At 44.4% G+C, this 18,457-nt stretch overlaps 1 protein-coding gene across 5 annotated transcripts in view; it reads right to left on the bottom strand.

Annotated features, from left to right (window-relative positions):
* The window catches only part of ppfia3 (PTPRF interacting protein alpha 3), a 114,654-nt gene that overhangs the window by 16,101 nt on the left and 80,096 nt on the right, over positions 1-18,457 (bottom strand). For 4 of the 5 annotated variants that reach the window (XM_069908105.1, XM_069908100.1, XM_069908104.1 and 1 more), the window contains 6 exons: positions 17,607-17,734; positions 17,476-17,514; positions 14,799-14,892; positions 13,388-13,469; positions 11,663-11,863; positions 10,812-10,874 (listed from right to left, as the gene is read on the bottom strand). In XM_069908105.1, the coding sequence (XP_069764206.1) occupies positions 10,812-10,874; positions 11,663-11,863; positions 13,388-13,469; positions 14,799-14,892; positions 17,476-17,514; positions 17,607-17,734 (607 nt within the window). The remainder of the gene's footprint in view (positions 1-10,811; positions 10,875-11,662; positions 11,864-13,387; positions 13,470-14,798; positions 14,893-17,475; positions 17,515-17,606; positions 17,735-18,457) is intronic. The other variant, XM_069908102.1, reaches the window with a different exon arrangement.

Raw genomic sequence — 18,457 nt, 5'->3', positions numbered from 1 at the left:
AGTTGGAGTAGCTGCCAGGAGAGGAGTGATGGAAATGAGGCGTGAACAAGGCCAAGGTAATTCTGTAGACATCATGGCTGAAGTAAACACGTTGGAGAAACTCAGCTGGTCAAACAGTCTACTTTATACAGCAAAGATAAAGATACAAAACCAATATTTCAGGCTTGAGGCCTTCATCAAGGTTAAAAAAAAGTAGGTCAGAACAAAATGATGGGGTGGAGGGGGCAGGAGGTAATAGGTGGACAAGTGAGGGAGGGCACACCAGGAGACAGGAGGAAGGGGGACGGCTCTGTAAATGGAGAGAGAAGGGGGTGGAGAGCTGGAGGAAAGAAGACCGAGGGATGGAGAAGAGAGGGAGAATGGGGAGGAGGGTGGCAGGAATCAGAGAAGTCGACGTTAATGCCGTCCAGTTGGCCCAGACGAAACATTAGGTGTTTCTCCTCCAACTTACAGGTGGTCTTGGTGTGAGAGTACATGGACAGACGCGTCAGCGGGGGAATTGACATGCTCGGTCATGGGGAAATCCCCGCCACTGATGCGGTCAGGGCGAAGGTGCTCAGCAATGTGATCTCCCAGTCTATGCCCAGAGTCTCTTCAACGCAGAGAAGGCCAAAAGGCCGTAGGCAGGGATTTTTACTGAACAGCCAGTTCAACCGACTTCTCAGAGCAACTAGTGGCAGCGAATATCATTTCTGTGGCAGTGGGAGAATAAAGATTCTGGCCCTTTCTCAAATGTTTGTGAGCCAAACGACACCCCTGACAGACTTATTTGGTTAAATACAAATTGAGAAAAAATGCCCTGAATAAATGTTAGGAACTGCATTTCTGAATATCCCCTCCCCTCACTCTCTGGTGAAATAATAACAGTTGACCTTCAGGCCACCTCTGGTTAATGCTAGGCCACCAATTCTATTGGTCAGGCCCAGGACCCTCCTCATTCAATAGCTGTGCTTCCGCAACCCTTCCTCCAACCAAACATGTCCACAATACAATGCCCAGCTGTCAATCAAACAGGTCTGCCCCACCCACTCCCACAAAACACCACGCTGAGAATTTCATCAATGAAATAAAAGAAGCCAATTGTCATTACCCCCCCCTCCCCTCTTTGGTTCATTAGTTGTGTTGGTTTCAACAACCATCTGGGATTGTGGTCATTTCCTCTTTTATTTGGGGGGGGGGGGGGGCGGCTCCACAAATCCAATAGGGTGGATATCAACTCTCCCCAAAATCAGAGGACCACCTCACCCACTGGAGGCTGGGCCCCAGACCCGTGGCTGCCAGATCCAGTCCCCATACTCACAGATCTCAAGGAGTTCTCCCCTCCAGTGTCCAGTACCCTGGCAGCCCCAAGCCCCCAGAACCCCAGGCCTCCCCCTGTCTCTTCCCCACCCCCACCCCCCCAAGCCTCCAGCCCCCATCTGCAAAGCCAACAGAATGCTGAGCACCCAGAATCCTGGCCCCTCATCTGCCGATTATCAGGACCCAGGCCTCCAGCCCCCTGGTTCCCCAAGCTTCCAGCACCCTGTCCCTTCATTTGCTATGCCCCAGGACCCCAGGCCTCCAGCACCCTGCTTCCCCCAAGTATCAGGACCTGAGGCCTCCAGCATCCTGGTTCCCCAGGCCTCCAGTATCCTGGCCCCTCACCTGCTGAGTATCAGGACACAGGCCTCCAGCATCCTGGTCCCTCATCTGCCATGCCCCAGGACCCTGCTCCAGAACCCCTGGTCCCCCACCTGCCAAGCCCTAGGCCTTTCCACAACAATAAAGACTGGATCTCGATGTTAAAAGAAGAACAAAAACCCACCTGGTCCCAGCTGATCTCCTTGGCTTCCTGCCATCGGACAGGTTAAAGGTTAGTGAGGCAGGTAGGTGAAAGGATGCAAGAACACAGTTAGTTCAGTGTTAGTGTAACGTTACAAATCACTCAGGGTTAAGAGCAGCATGGAACTGGGGAAGGTGACATTGCCATGATGACTGGTGGCAAAAGGTTCCCCCTTCTGCTCCACCCTCCTCAATAAGGAGACTTCCTCTGTTCTGGGCACCAGAGTGCACCACCCACCCCAAAGAGCAGAGCCTTCGTCTCCCCCAGAAGTTGTGCATGTACAGGGCCCTCCACAATGTTTGGGGCAAAGACACTTTTTTTCCTTTGTTTGTCCCTGTGCTCCACAGTTTTAAATTTGTAATCAAACAATTCACAGGTGATTAAAGTGCACATTCCAGATTTTATTCAAGGTATTTGTGTACATTTTGGTTTGACCATGTAGAAATTACAGCTCTTTTTATACATAGTCCCCTCATTTCAGGGCACCATAATATTTGGGACCAAACAATGGTCTGTAATATTAACGTAGTTGTGTTTAGAACTTTGTTTCATATCCTTTACACGCAATGATTATTTGAAGTCCATGATTCATCGACACCAGGTGATGAACATCTTCTGCCAGGCCTCTACTGCACCTATCTTCAGCTTCTACTTGTTTCAGGGGCTTGTCCCGTTAAGTTTTCTCCTCAGCATATGGAAGCCATGCCCAATTGGATTTCGATCAGGTGACTGATTTGGCTGTTCAAGAATTGTCCAGTTTTTAGCTTTGATAAACTCCTTTGTTGCTTTAGCAGTATGCTTGGGATCATTGTCTTGCTGCAGGATGAAGAGTCGTCCAGCGAGTTTGGAGGCATTTGCCCGAACTTGAGCAAGAGTTTCTATACACCTCAGAATTCATTTTGCTGCGGCCATCAGCAATTACATCATCCATAAAGATAAGTGAACCAGCCGTACATGTCCAAACCAAACTGTTACCTGGCCATCCTGTTTCTGAGGCGAATGAATGGTTTGCATTTGGCAGTGCAGCCTCTGTATTTCTGTTCGTGAAGTCTTCTGCGGAGAGTATTCATTGACACGTCAATACCTGCCTGCTGGAGATCTGTCGGACAGGCATTTAGGGATTTTTCTTCATTGTGATCAGAATTCTTCTGCCATCAGCAGTGGAGGTCTTCCTTGGCAAACCAGTCCCTCTGCGATTACTGAGCTCACCAGGACACTCTTTATTTATTTATTTATTTTTAAAAAATTTTTATTTTTCACACCATAAACCACATTAACCATGATACATATTTTTTCCTTTTCAAATATATACAGTCCCATTTTCTCCCCCCCCTCCTCCCATCCCACCCTCCCTACCTCCCCCCCCCGTCCATTTAAAGTACAAAATCTAGGATACATTAAACCAGTCAAACAATGTTGTCATTCAATAAAAAATAAACAAGAAATTCCACTGAGTCAATTCTTTTCATTTCCTTCTCCTTTCGTTAATTTAGGTAGTGAATGTCCCCGGTAGGTTTTCTCTATTGTGTTTCATGTAAGGCTCCCATATTTGTTCAAATATTTCAATATTATTTCTTAAACTATATGTTATTTTTTATAATGGAATACATTTATTCATTTCTATATACCATTGTTGTATTTTCAAATTATCTTTCAATTTCCAGGTTGACATAATACATTTTTTTGCTATGGCTAGAGCTATCTTAACAAATCTTTTTTGTGCACCATTCAAATCAATTCCAAATTCTTTGTTTTTTATGTTACTTAGGAGGAAGATCTCTGGATTCTTTGATATATTGTTTTCTGTAATTTTATTTAATATTTGGTTTAGATCTTCCCAAAATTTTTCTACTTTCTCACATGTCCAGATTGCATGAATTGTTGTTCCCATTTCTTTTTTTACATCGAAAACATCTATCAGATGCTGTTGGGTCCCATTTATTTAACTTTTGAGGTGTAATGTATAGCCTGTGTATCCAGTTATATTGTATCATACGTAACCTCGTATTTATTGTATTTCTTATCGTTCCAGAACATAACTTCTCCCATGTTTCCTTTTTTATCTTTATATTTAAATCTTGTTTCCATTTTTGTTTAGTTTTACCATTTGTTTCCTCATTCTCCTTTTCTTGCAGTTTAATATACATATTTGTTATAAATCTTTTGATTATCATTGTATCTGTAATCACATATTCAAAGTTACTTCCCTCTGGTAACCTCAGACTGCTTCCTAATTTGTCCTTCAAGTAGGATCTCAATTGGTAATATGCCAGCACTGTATCTTGAGTTATATTGTATTTATTTTTCATTTGTTCAAAGGATAATAATCTATTTTCTGAAAAACAATTTTCTATTCTTTTGATCCCTTTTTTCTCCCATTCTCTAAAGGAAAGGTTATCTATTGTAAAAGGGAGTAACTTATTTTGCGTCAATATTAGTTTTGATAGTTGGTAATTTGTTTTATTCCTTTCTACATGAATCTTTTTCCAAATATTGAGTAGATGATGTAATACTGGAGAACTTCTATGTTGTACCAATTTTTCATCCCATTTATATAATATGTGTTCAGGTATCTTTTCCCCTATTTTATCTAATTCTAATCTAGTCCAATCTGGCCTTTCCCTTGTTTGATAAAAATCTGATAGGTATCTTAATTGTGCGGCTCTATAATAATTTTTAAAGTTTGGCAGTTGTAAGCATCCTTGTTTATACCATTCTGTTAATTTATCTAGTGCTATCCTCGGTTTCCCCCCCTTTCCATAAAAATTTCCTTATTATTTTCTTTAACTCCTTGAAGAATTTCTCTGTCAAGTGTATTGGCAATGCCTGAAATAGGTATAATATCCTTGGGAAAATGTTCATTTTAATACAGTTTATCCTTCCTATTAGTGTTAGTGGTAAATCTTTCCAATGCTCTAAATCGTCCTGTAATTTTTTCATTAGTGGATAATAATTGAGTTTATATAGTTGGCCGATATTTTTATTTATTTGTATACCTAGGTATCTTATTGCTTGCATTTGCCATCTGAATGGTGATTCCTTCTTAAATTTTGAGAAATCCGCATTATTCAAAGGCATTGCTTCATTTTTTACGTTAATCTTGTAACCCGACACTTCTCCATATTCCTTCAATTTCTTATATAATTCTTTTATTGATAGTTCTGGTTCTGTTAAGTATACTATAACATCATCCACAAATAAACTGATTTTATATTCCTTGTCTTTTATTTTTATCCCTTTTATTTTATTTTCTGTTCTTATCAATTCTGCTAGTGGTTCTATAGCTAACGCGAACAATAAGGGTGATAGTGGGCATCCCTGCCGTGTTGACCTGCTTAAGTTAAATTGCTTTGATATATATCCATTTACTGTCACTTTCGCCAATGGTCCCTTATATAATGCTTTAATCCAATTAATATACTTCTCTGGTAAACTGAATTTTTGCAATACTTTGAATAAATAATTCCATTCTACTCTTTCAAAGGCCTTCTCTGCGTTTAAAGCAACTGCTACTGTTGGCGCTTTACTCCCTTCTACTGCATGAATTAAGTTAATAAATTTACAAATATTGTCTGTTGTGCGTCTTTTTTTAATAAATCCAGTTTGGTCTAGATTTACCATTTTCGGTACATACTCTGCTAATCTGTTTGCTAATAGTTTAGCTATTATCTTATAATCTGTGTTAAGTAAAGATATTGGTCTATATGACGCTGGTGCGAGTGGATCTTTCCCTTGCTTTAGTATTACTGTAATTATTGCTGTTTTACATGGATCTGGTAAGCTTTGTGTTTTATCAATCTGGTTGATTACTTCCAGGAGGGGAGGAATTAATAAATCTTTAAATGTTTTATAGAATTCTATTGGGAATCCATCCTCTCCTGGTGTTTTATTATTCGGCTGCACCATTTCATCAGATGCAAGGATCGACAATGAGATAGACAACAGACTCGCCAAGGCAAATAGCGCCTTTGGAAGACTACACAAAAGAGTCTGGAAAAACAACCAACTGAAAAACCTCACAAAGATAAGCGTATACAGAGCCGTTGTCATACCCACACTCCTGTTCGGCTCCGAATCATGGGTCCTCTACCGGCACCACCTACGGCTCCTAGAACGCTTCCACCAGCGTTGTCTCCGCTCCATCCTCAACATCCATTGGAGCGCTCACACCCCTAACGTCGAGGTACTCGAGATGGCAGAGGTCGACAGCATCGAGTCCACGCTGCTGAAGATCCAGCTGCGCTGGATGGGTCACGTCTCCAGAATGGAGGACCATCGCCTTCCCAAGATCGTATTATATGGCGAGCTCTCCACTGGCCACCGTGACAGAGGTGCACCAAAGAAAAGGTACAAGGACTGCCTAAAGAAATCTCTTGGTGCCTGCCACATTGACCACCGCCAGTGGGCTGATAACGCCTCAAACCGTGCATCTTGGCGCCTCACAGTTTGGCGGGCAGCAGCCTCCTTTGAAGAAGACCGCAGAGCCCACCTCACTGACAAAAGGCAAAGGAGGAAAAACCCAACACCCAACCCCAACCAACCAATTTTCCCTTGCAACCGCTGCAATCGTGTCTGCCTGTCCCGCATCGGACTGGTCAGCCACAAACGAGCCTGCAGCTGACGTGGACTTTTTACCCCCTCCATAAATCTTCGTCCGCGAAGCCAAGCCAAAGAAGAATTTTTTTATTATCTCTTGTATTTCTACTATTTCAAATGGTTCTGTTAATTTATTTTGTTCCTCTATTTGTAGTTTTGGTAGTTCTATTTTAGTTAGAAATTCATCTATTTTCCCTTCTTTCCCTTCGTTTTCAGTTTGGTATAATTGTTCTTAGAATTCTCTGAAGTTTTCCTTGATCTCCTTTGGATTATATGTGATTTGTTTGTCTTTTTTCCTTGATGCCAATGCCATTTTCTTAGCTTGTTCTGCCTTAAGCTGCCATGCTAGAATTTTGTGCGTTTTTTCTCCTAGTTCATAATATTTCTGTTTTGTCTTCATTATGTTCTTCTCCACCTTATATGTTTGTAGTGTTCCATATTTTATTTTTTTATCTGCCAATTCTCTTCTTTTAGTTGTATCTTCCTTCATTGCTAATTCTTTTTCTATATTTACTATTTCCCTTACCAACTGCTCTGTTTCCTGATTATAGTCCTTCTTCATCTTGGTTACATAACTTATTATTTGCCCTCTAATGAACGCTTTCATTGCATCCCATAGTATAAACTTATCTTTCACTGATTCCGTATTTATTTCAAAATACATTTTAATTTGTCTTTCAATGAATTCTCTAAAATCCTGCCTTTTGAGTAACATGGAGTTTAATCTCTATCTATACATTCTTGGAGGGATGTCCTTTAACTTTATTGTCAATATTAAGGGTGAATGGTCCGATAATATTCTAGCTTTATATTCTGTTTTTCTTACTCTATCTTGCATACGAGCTGATAACAAAAATAGGTCTATTCTTGAGTATGTTTTATGTCTAGCCGAGTAATATGAATATTCCTTTTCATTTGGGTGTTGTTTCCTCCATATATCCAAAAGTTGCATTTCTTCCATTGATTTAATTATAAATTTGGTTACTTTGTTCTTTCTGTTAATTTTTTTCCCAGTTTTGTCCATATTTGAATCCAAATTCAGGTTGAAATCCCCTCCTATTAATATGTTCCCTTGCGTATCTGCTATCTTCAAAAAAATATCTTGCATAAACTTTTGATCTTCGTTAGGTGAATATACATTGAGTAGATTCCAAAACTCCGAATATATCTGACATTTTATCATTACAAATCTCCCTGCTGGATCTATTATTTCCTCTTCTATTTTAAGTGGCACATTTTTACTAATTAATATAGCTACTCCTCTTGCTTTTGAATTATATGACGCTGCTGTTACATGTCCTACCCAATCTCTCTTTAATTTCTTGTGCTCCAATTCAGTTAAATGTGTTTCTTGCACAAATGCTATATCAATTTTTTCTTTTTTCAGTAAATTTAGCAGTTTCTTCCTTTTAATTTGGTTATGTATTCCGTTAATATTTAAAGTCTATAGTTCAGCGTAGCCATTTTATACTTTGTTTATCTTCCCTTTCCGTTTCTCCATCATCACCTTTCCTTCTTATCCATTTCTGCTTTCTTGTTTTGAACACTTTATAAGACAATATTTATAAAACATCAAACATTTTCCTTATTCTCCTATTTAAAACTTCTTTAACCCCCATTCTCCCCTCCCCCTCCTGAGTTGTCATTTATCCCTTGTCGGGCAACCACATCTCCCCTCTCCATTTGGATTTGCGAATTCACTCGCAAACGTCAGCTGATTTTGCCGTGACCATAACTCCTCCCCACCCAGCCCCCCCAGAAAAGATTTCAATTTTCATATGTAACAAAGGTCACTCTTTTAATTCCCTCCTTATTCCCTCTATTCCATTTCCCTCCCTTATTAATTCTTGTCTATACTCTATATTTTCCTCTAAATATGATACATTCATGTATGCACACTATATATATATATATATATATATATATACACACACACACACATATACCCCTTTACACACATACATATAGATCGTGGTCATTTTTACTCTTATTACATGTCTTCATCTCTCTGTCTGCTTTGTAGTTGTTCTGCAAATTTTCGTGCTTCCTCTGGATCCGAGAATAGTCTGTATTGTTGCCCTGGAATAATTATTTTAAGTACCGCTGGGTACCTTGACATAAACTTATATCCTTTTTTCCATAAGATCGTTTTCGCTGTATTGAACTCCTTCCTCTTCTTCAGGAGTTCAAAACTTATGTCTGGATAGAAAAAAATTTTTTGACCTTTATATTCCAGTGGCTTTTTGTCCTCTCTTACTTTCTTCATTGCTTTCTCCAATATATTTTCTCTTGTTGTATATCTTAAGAATTTTACTAAAATGGATCTTGGTTTTTGCTGCGGTTGTGGTTTCGGGGCTAAAGTTCTATGTGCCCTCTCTATTTCCATTTCTTCCTGTAATTCTGGTCTTCCCAGGACCCTGGGGATCCAATCTTTTATAAATTCTCTCATATTCTTGCCTTCTTCATCTTCCTTAAGGCCCACTATCTTTATATTATTTCTTCTATTATAGTTTTCTATTATATCTATCTTCTGAGCTAACAGCTCCTGTGCCTCTTTAGCTTTTTTATTAGATTCTTCTAATTTCTTTTTTAAGTCTTCTACTTCCATATCTACAAATGTTTCTCGTTTTTCCATATTTTCCACTCTTTTTGCCAATTCTGATACGGCCACTTCCATTTTATTCATTTTTTTCTTCTGCATTCTTAATTCTTCTTATCTCATCAAATTCTTGTAATTGCCATTCTTTCACTGATTCCATATATTCTTTAAAAAAAGATACATCCATTGTCTTGCTTTTCTCTTCTTCTTCCACTTCTTTCTGTTCCTCTTCTTCTTCCACTTCTTTCTGTTCTTCTTCTTCTTCCTCTGGGTTGACCATCTGTTGTTTCCTTGTTTTCTTTTTACCCTCTTCTTTCTTGTTGTCGTTATTGTCTGTGTTCTGCACCTGCTGCTGTGCTGCAGGTGTCTCTCTCAGCTGTGGAGATCGACTCCGCAGTGGTTCCCCCCTCCCGTCAGTGTGTTTTTTTCCCATGCGCATCGCGCATGCGCAGTCACGACCTTTTACTCGGCTCTGCGAGCCATTTTTGTAGTCCCAAGCCCGGGACCTCCACTGACCTGTGGGAGCAGGCTTCTCTCTCTGCGGCGGGCCTCTTCGGACAGGTAAGACCTTCACCTTCTTCTTCCGACGTCTTTCCTTCTTCTTTTCTTCCCGTTGTTTTTGGTTTTTCTTTCTTCGCTGCCATTTTCTTCACACTTTTACTTTCACTTTGTTTTGGTTTTTAAGTTTGTGCCTTTGCTTTTTCTCTATCTTTTTTTAACTTTTCTGGAGAGGGCTGGAGTTCCCCTACCGGCCACTACTCCATCACGTGACTCCTCCCCAGGACACTCTTTCTTAATGATGTTCCAGACCATTGATTTTGGTAATCCTAAGATTTGGACGATATTACTGTTTCATTCTTGTTTTTCAGCCTCATAATGGCTTCTTTGACTTTCATTTGTACAACTCCAGTCCTCATGTTGAAAATGGCAACTACAGACTCCAACCCTGATCAAAAGCTTAGAAGCAAGCCCAGCTCTCTGACACCTGCACCAGTGAAGCAATTAAACATACCTGAGCACTCACAACCACCTGTGAAGCCAATTGTCCCAAATATTATGGTGCCCTGAAATGGAGGAGCTATGTATAAAAACAGTGCTGTAATTTCTACATGGTCAAATCAAAACGTACACAAATCAACTTGAATAAAATCTGGAATGTGCACTTTAATCTCGTGTGAATTGTTTGATTATGGATTGAAAACTGTGGAGCAGAGGGGCAAAGACAGGGAAACAAAAAGGCGTCTTTGTCCCACTTGTTGTGGAGGGCCCTGCAGTCCCCACTCCAGCACCAAGTCTCTGCTGTCACTCCAGTGCAGGGCTCAGGGAGTGAGGCCGTGAGGACAGAAGGTGGAACCGTGAGTCAGGAGGAGATGGAGAATTGCAGAGAGGGTACATGCACCCAGCACACGAGAAACTGCAAAATCACCTCCACCGAGCACAAAATCAGATGGGGTGGACAAAATCATGGAAACATCACCAAGTAGCAGCTGTTCCCATCCGCAGCTCCATTTAAAAATGGGGATTGAAACAAGAAGGTCGTGAGGCAGACTTATGATCTAGAATTCCTTGCATGCAAGGGCAGTGGAATCAGAATAAAACGAGCCATTCAATGGGGATTGCAGTCAACCTGAAGGAAGGTACACCGGGCCACAGGAACAAAGGGAAGAACGAGGGTGGCAGAATCACTCGACCAGGAGATGGCACCAATTCAAAGGCCAATAGCAGACGTTCAGCTTAAAATGCTGCTTGACAACAAGGCCCCCATTGGTGAGGAGCACAGATGTGACCACTCACCGTCTTTGTGGCTGCAGTCAGAGACTCCATCTCCTCGTGTGTCACCCAGACGTTGCCTGTGTTCTGGTCCCATGGTCAAGGATGGAACAGGCAGGAAAGGACCGCCAGGAAAGAGGGGGAGAGATGGATTCAGTATCCCAACCAGAATTCGGTGCATGCAAACAGTGCTTCTGAGCTACACTATCACCCCCTTGACACAGCCCTATATGATGGGAGGTGGGGAGAGGACGAGGGGGATGGGGGAGAGGATGGTGATGGGGAGAGAGAGGATGGGGGGGGGAAGAGAGGTTGAGCAGGGGATGAGAGGATGAGTGGGGGCATGAGAGAGAATGGGGAAAACGAGAGAGGACAAGAGGGTCACAATAAAGGATGGGGATACTGGGGGGGGGACAAGATAAGACAAGGGGGGGAAGAGGTCTAGGGTGGGGGAAAAGAGGATGAGGGGAATGAGACAGAGTGAGGGGAGAGAGATGAAGAATGAGAGAGAGAAAGAACAAGAGAATCTCAAAGAGTGATAAAGTCAGAGAGATAGAGAGAGCAGTGGATGTGGGGGGGGGGATGAAAAAGAGGAAAATTGGAGATGGAGAAGACCTCATCCCCCTCATGTCCACCCAGTCATTGGATACGAATATGGCTGTTCTACACCAGTCTCAACCCCCTCAGTGCCAGATCCCCACCGCCCTGAATTCCCTGATCTTTATAATATCTACATTGACAGATTTATCTTTCACTGTTCTTGGGAGGGGGTGGGGGGGGGGCAGAGGATTTCTGAGATTTCCCTCCCTCCAAGCGAAGACATGACCACACGATCACAGCAGATGTGTCCTACTGTTCCACACAGCAGCCCGTACCATTCGCGACGTGGTGGGTGCGGAAGGGCTGGTGAGGGACACCATTTCCTGGATGGCCAGTCGCAGCTTCAGCCTGTGCAGGGGGTTACTGATCCCAATCTCCCGCTGGATCTCCGTGTCGGAAAGGGCTGACATAATGGCTCCACTCTTCACGTTGGCTCTGCAGGCAGCCACGTACCAGGCTGGCATCCCCACCCACAGCTGGAGAGAGAAGGCAGAGAAAGTCCATGAGCACAACCAAGGTGGCAACCCTGCCTTCTTCTCCCTCCACCCCCCAACTCTTGCAACATTGCCAGAGAGACCCACCTCCTCAACCCCACGAACCCCTTTCATTGAACCCCGTGATACTCCAGGGAATTAACCCTGTGATCCAGCATGGTCAGCAAAGCAATTAGCACAAAACTTGCTTCAGTGACCAGAGTATGAATCCCACACTGTCTGTGAGGAGTTTGCACGAGCTCCCAGTGTCTGCATGGGTTTCCTCCGGGGGCTCCGGTTTCCTCCCACCGCTCAAGATGTTACCGGGGGTCGTAGATCAATCGGGTGTAATTGGGCAATATGGGCTCGTGGGCTGAACGGGCCTGTCACCATACTGCACGACACTGTTTCCCGTTCAGCGTGAGAAACTCCTCTCATCGATACCGTTGAGGCCCCTTCACTGGACAAAGTAGTGGGCAGCAGTTCCCCATCCCGAACTATACGAAGAATTACGCTCACCCAAGAACAAGTTGGTACTCCAAGACAAAAGATGAGGAACTTAAGTCAGGAATTAAATACTCATCTCGAAACAGCAGCCATGAAAATATTAGACTGCCCTGAAATTAACAAAGGAAAGGAAATCTGTTGCTTGTTCCCAGTCTGGCCTGTGGGTATACACCAGCCAATCTCTGAAATGACTGCGTCACTCAGTCCCCAGGGGCAATTTCAGTTGGACAGCATGGTGGTCTTCCAAAGGAGCTTACACCCCACGTATAAATGAAAAGCATATTCAGTTTTTAAAAAATTATAAAAAGAAAATCTGGAGCATACTGCTTGGGTAAGCAATTGAATGCCAGGGGCTTGGTTCTTAGAGTCAGAGACATGGAGACAAACCCTTCAGCCCGAGTCCACATCAACCAGCCATTTACACAAATCCTATTTAATTCTCCCCACCAGATTCCAAAACTCACTTGAACACTAGGGCAACCAACTGACCTACCATCTCCCACATCATCAGGCCTAGGAGAACTGTAAAGCAAAATAAACCCGTGCTTAGGGCGCCGATGGAAGGGGGCACCACTGAGATTTTTCCAGTGGCCGGATTTATCAGGGTGTGGCTGAACTCAGGGCCCACAAAACAGGGGCCTCCACAATAAATGAAAACAAAACACACACACACACACACACACACACACACACACACACAGGTTATATTTAATATAGTTGTGGGGTTTGGCCTGAAGAAAGTGGAATTTTTAATCTATTATTTCGTATTCAACACTTATTCACGTCTTGTCAGCTGGACAATGGAAGGGTCGAGGGGGAACCATTAGGAGACCAGTTGGCCTTAATCTGGCCCTGTACATCATGGGAGGGGACTGGGGGAGTTGGGGCATGATGCAGTCCCAGGAAGAATGTGCAAACCTCACAAAGACAGGACCCAAGGTCAGGATCCGAGCCGAGTCACTGGAGCTGCGAGGCAGCAGCTCTGCTCTTCCCGAATCACTGACCCGCCTCCCCACTCACCTCCAGCCAAGCCACAACGGTCGGCCCGTCCCATGAGGCGAAAGGCAGCCCCTGACGACAAGCCTCTTCCAGCAACTCATGCCTGTGGAGCAAGAGTCCGTTACTTCACTGGCACTGGAAAGGGCCACTTGGCCCAGCAGTCTGTCCTGTCACAGGACCTTACTGATAACACAGAATATTACAGCGCAGTACAGGCCCTTCAGCCCATGATGTTGTGCTGACCTTCCATCCCTCACACCCATTACCCTCTATTTTTCTTGCATCCATGTGCCTGTCTGAGAGTCTTTTAAATGTCTCTATTGTACCAGCCTCCATCACTACCCCTGGCAACATTCCAGACACCTACAATTCGATGTGTAATAAAGTACCCTTAATGTCTCCCCTAAACTTTGCTCCCTTCATGCGGCCACCTTTCTGATCAACATCCTGGTTCTTTCCACAATGTACCCATGAATGTCGAATTTATGACATTTAACATTATGCCCCACCATGGATTCATTCTGAAGTCCAGAGCATTCTTTATTTGGAGGGCTTTTAGCATGTTCATCAGTACAAGATGTCAACAGAATTCGGCAGTCTTGGGACCAATGGGGCTTAATGACGGGAAACTCTGGAGCCCGTCTGCACAACAAGATCCAAGAAACAGCAGTAAAACATTAAATTCTGCAGACACCGTGGATGAAATAAAAGGGGGGTGGGGGGAAGAGTCCAGACCAACAAAAGGTGTTTATTGGATACGAGGAAAGGTGAGAATTGATTTTAACTCTGTGTGAGTGAGTGCGAGAGAGAGAGAGAGAGAGAAAGAGAGAGAGAGAGAGAGAGAGAGAGAGAGAGAGAGAGAGAGAGAGAGAGAGAGAGGGAGGGAGGGAGAGGGAGGGAGGGAGGGAGGGAGAGGGAGAGGGAGAGGGAGAGAACTGAGGGAAGGAGATGGGGAAGAAGGAGGGAGGGTAGTTTTTTTTTTAAACAGGAAAGTTGATGTTGATGGCATCCAGTTGGAGGGAGCCCAGATGGAAGATAAGGTATTGTTCCTCCAATTTGCAGGTGGTCTCAGTCTGGCAGCAAATGAGAACATGGACAGGCACATCAGGACGGGAATGGGACAGGGCAGTGAAGTGGGAGGCCCACGCTATTGCAGCGGACAGAGCCGAGGTGTTCAAGTGATCGATCTACCAGTCTAAACCCAGTCTCTCCGATGCAGAGGAGATCCCAGCGGGAGCACCGGATGTAGTAGACGACCCCTGTAGATTCAAGATTGAAATATTGCTTCCCTTGGAAGGATTGTTTGGGGCCTCGAATGGTGGTGAAGGAGGAGGTGTGGATGACTTGTGTTTTACTGTAGAGATCTGCACTGGGGTTAGGATGCATGTTTAACATCAGATTTCCCTCCAAAAATAGGAATGTACAAACATACTTTTTCTTGTTCCTCCGGTCTTTATCCACCGGTCCTCCCAATTTGGAGAGTCCCATGGAGTCCTGTGGAGAGACTTCCATCTCCGGTGTCCCAGCTGAGGAAGAGACAGATCACATTATGTTAAACTCTCATTTCTTGAGTAAGAAAGATCTACATGCAGAGCAATTAGCCCGTGCGCTGTTGAAGCTGCAGAGAGTCAACGACATAGGAGCAGAAATAGGCCATTCAGCCCATCGAGCTTTCCCCATCATTCAATCATGAGCTGATCTATTTTCCCACTGTCCAGCCTTCTCCCCATAACCTTTGAAGCCCTGGCTCAATAAGAACCTATCAATGTCTGCCTTAAATACACCCAATGACCTGACCTCTACAACCCACCTGCGGCAAGACATTCCCCAGATTTACCACCCACTGGCTGAAGAAATACTTATGCATCTCTGTCCTAAGTGGACACCCTTTAATCCTGAAGTTGTGCCCTTTCGTCCTCGCCCCTCCCACCAAGGGAAACAGCCTATCAGCATCCACTCTGTCCACGCCTTTCAACATCTGAGGTGCTTCAATTCTCTCCCCCCTCATTCTCTTAAATTCCAATGAAAATAGGGCAACACTCCTTGCACAACAATCCTTTGATTTCTAGAATCATCTTAGTGAACCTCCTTTGAACCCTCTCCAACGTCAGCACAACTTTTCTGAAATGAGGAGCCAAAAATACTCCAAGTGAGGTCTCATCAGTGTCTTATTGAGACCTCCACATCCCGTCCCTGCTCTTATATTCTTGAAATGAATGCCAGCGTTGCATTTGCCGCCTTCACCACCAGCTCAACCTTCAGGCTGTCCTGCACCAGGACTCCCAGGTCCCTTTGCATCTGGGAATTTTCAATTTGCTCCCCATTTAGAAAATAGTCTACTCGTTATTTTTTCCCCCCACCGTACACTTCCCAACATTATATTCCATTTGCCACTTCTCTGCCCATTCTCTTAACCAGTCTCAACCTCTTAGGCAGCCTCCATGTTTCCTCAACACTATCTGCTCCTCCACCCACCTTGGTATCATCTGCAAACTTAGCCACAAGACCACAACCCAAATAACGAATGTGCAACATTAAAAGCAGTGCCCCCACCCCCCCCCCCCCCACGACTCTCGAGGACCACTTCCAGCCAACCAGAATGTGATGCCTGTACTCCAACTCCCTGCCAATCAGCCAATGCTCCACCCACACTAGTACGTTTCCTCTTATACCCTGGGCTCATAGCTTTTTAATTAAGCCTCATGTGCTGCACCTTGCCAAAGGCCTTCTGAAAATCCAAATACACTCCATCAACTGCATCTCCCTTATCCAACTGGCTTGTCATTTCTTCAAAGAATTCCAATAGGTTTGCCAGGTAAGGGTCAGAGGGAACTGCTCAGACACAGATACGCCGTTTCCCCAGGGCACTTCAGCCCTCCACAAGGGTACAGAACCGAAAGCCTATCTACTCCACCACATGTCAGCCAATCCACCATTAACAAGTAGCCCCTTGTGCTTTCAACCAGTTGCCTTCAGCCCTGTATTCTGCTTGGAATGAATTTAAATTTGTCCTTTGGCTCGGGTCTATCTGAAGTGTCTGTCACGTACAAGATCACAAGAGATAAGGGGAGGAGTGGGCCCATCAGCCCATCAAGTCCGCTCCACCATTCCTCCCACTCAGCTCCACTCCCCGGCCTTCTCCCCATAACCCTTGACGCCCTGACTCAATCTTAAACCCAACCACTCTTGTGATCCTGCAATTCCATGCGCTGTCGGGACCTCACACCCTTTGCTCCATCGTTGGTAGTTCCTTCCTTAAATCTGCTTTTAAAAGGCTACCTCTTTTGCCCTCTCTTGTCTGATGAAGTGAAATTCCTCCCAAACCTTCTTGGTAACACGGTGAGGATTGCCCACACCTACACCTCGATCTCTCATACTTCAAATATGCAACTTAATCCATTCTTAACTGAACACATCCTGGAATCGATTCCACCCCTCACTGCCCCTCTCCAACACAATTGCAAGTAATTTATGGCGGTCAGTTAACCAGCCGACCTACCTGTCTTTGAGACGTGGGAGGGAACTCAAGCACCTGGGCGAAACCCAGACGGTTACAGGGAGAATGTACAAACTCCACACAGTTGGGATTGACCCGTGGCCACTGGTTATGAGGCAGGAGCACTGCTTCCCAATCCCTGTTCCTCCCTCTGAAGAATGATCTCATTCTGCGATCGAGATCCCGCCAGTCATCTCATTCTGGGATCGAGATCCCGCCGATCATCTCATTCTGGGATCGAGATCCCGCCGATCATCTCATTCTGGGATCGAGATCCCGCCAATCATCTCATTCTGGGATCGAGATCCCGCCGATCATCTCATTCTGGGATCAAGATCCCGCCGATCATCTCATTCTGGGATCGAGATCCCGCCGATCATCTCATTCTGGGATCGAGATCCCGCCGATCATCTCATTCTGGGATCGAGATCCCGCCAGTCATCTCATCCCCGTGACAGAGTCTTGTGTGGTCTATTACTCGGACATCGTGAGCACCTCTGCTCCACCCCCCGCCCCAAAAAACCGGGGAAGAGGCAGCTCTTCGTGCTTAACCCACCTGTTCCACTTGCCCCTCTGCCCGTAGGAAAGGGAATTCCAGCTGCGAGAAGCCTACCTTGCGATGGTAAGTCCCTGACACCATGTCCCAAGCGACCTGAGGTGAGAACTTATTGTCATATACTCAAGCACAATGCACAGCTGCACAAATTCTTGCTTGGTGCAGTGATACAAAACACGCACACGCACCTTTCTCCTTCTTTCCAAACAGGCGCCCGATGGACGACTTGATGCTCTTCTTCTTGGGCACTTTGTGCAGGGAGTCCTGGCTGCTGTTGCTACTGCTGCTCCCCAGGCCATCCTGGAACCCTGACAAACTGACAGTGATGCAGGAGTACCGTGAGTCGACATGCAAACCGGTCCACCAGCAACTCGCCCAAGACCCTCACAAGCCCAGAGGCACCCGCTCCGTCTGCTCCCGCACTCACCAGACTATAACAGTGGTTTTCAAACTGCTTCTGAAACTCTTATCCCACCTTAAGTAATCCCGATGCCATCGGTCCTCTGTGATTAGAAAAGGATGAAGAGCTGGTTGATGCCACTCGCTGTTGGGGCGACTCTCTTAAAGTGCCTTCTTACCCCTGCTGAGCAAGAGTCGCTCCGGGCAGAGGCTTTATCTGTAAACTTGGGGGGGGAAATTATGTATAATGGTATTGTTTGATGTTTGTGTGGCTTCGTGAGGGGGTGGTGCAGCGACAGTTAAATGTTTTCAAAGAACGTGACTGAAAGTAAAATTTATTCATGCAAGTGTAGAATTTTTAATTTTTTAAACTGTTTATTCTTAATGCAGGTGTATTGGTTAGGCATTGTAAGAGTCTCAAGCAACTGGAAAATGAGTTTATCTACCAATCCCCATGGGTGAAGGATGCCAAGAGTTTTACTGTACTTGTAAATCCAGATCAATGGTTTGGAATCCAGTGTTAAACCAAGGCACTAACCACTGTGTTGCCATCATCAATCTGCATTTCATTCCATTTCTTGCTCCTTTACATCATGATCCACATCCCGGGCCTAGAGCAATCAACATTTCCTAATGGGAG

This window comes from Narcine bancroftii, chromosome 13 (genome assembly GCF_036971445.1).
Source record: "Narcine bancroftii isolate sNarBan1 chromosome 13, sNarBan1.hap1, whole genome shotgun sequence".
Classification (NCBI taxonomy): domain Eukaryota; kingdom Metazoa; phylum Chordata; class Chondrichthyes; order Torpediniformes; family Narcinidae; genus Narcine; species Narcine bancroftii.
The sequence above is the reverse complement of the archived record's forward strand: the minus strand, read 5'-3'. Positions and strand labels throughout refer to the sequence as shown.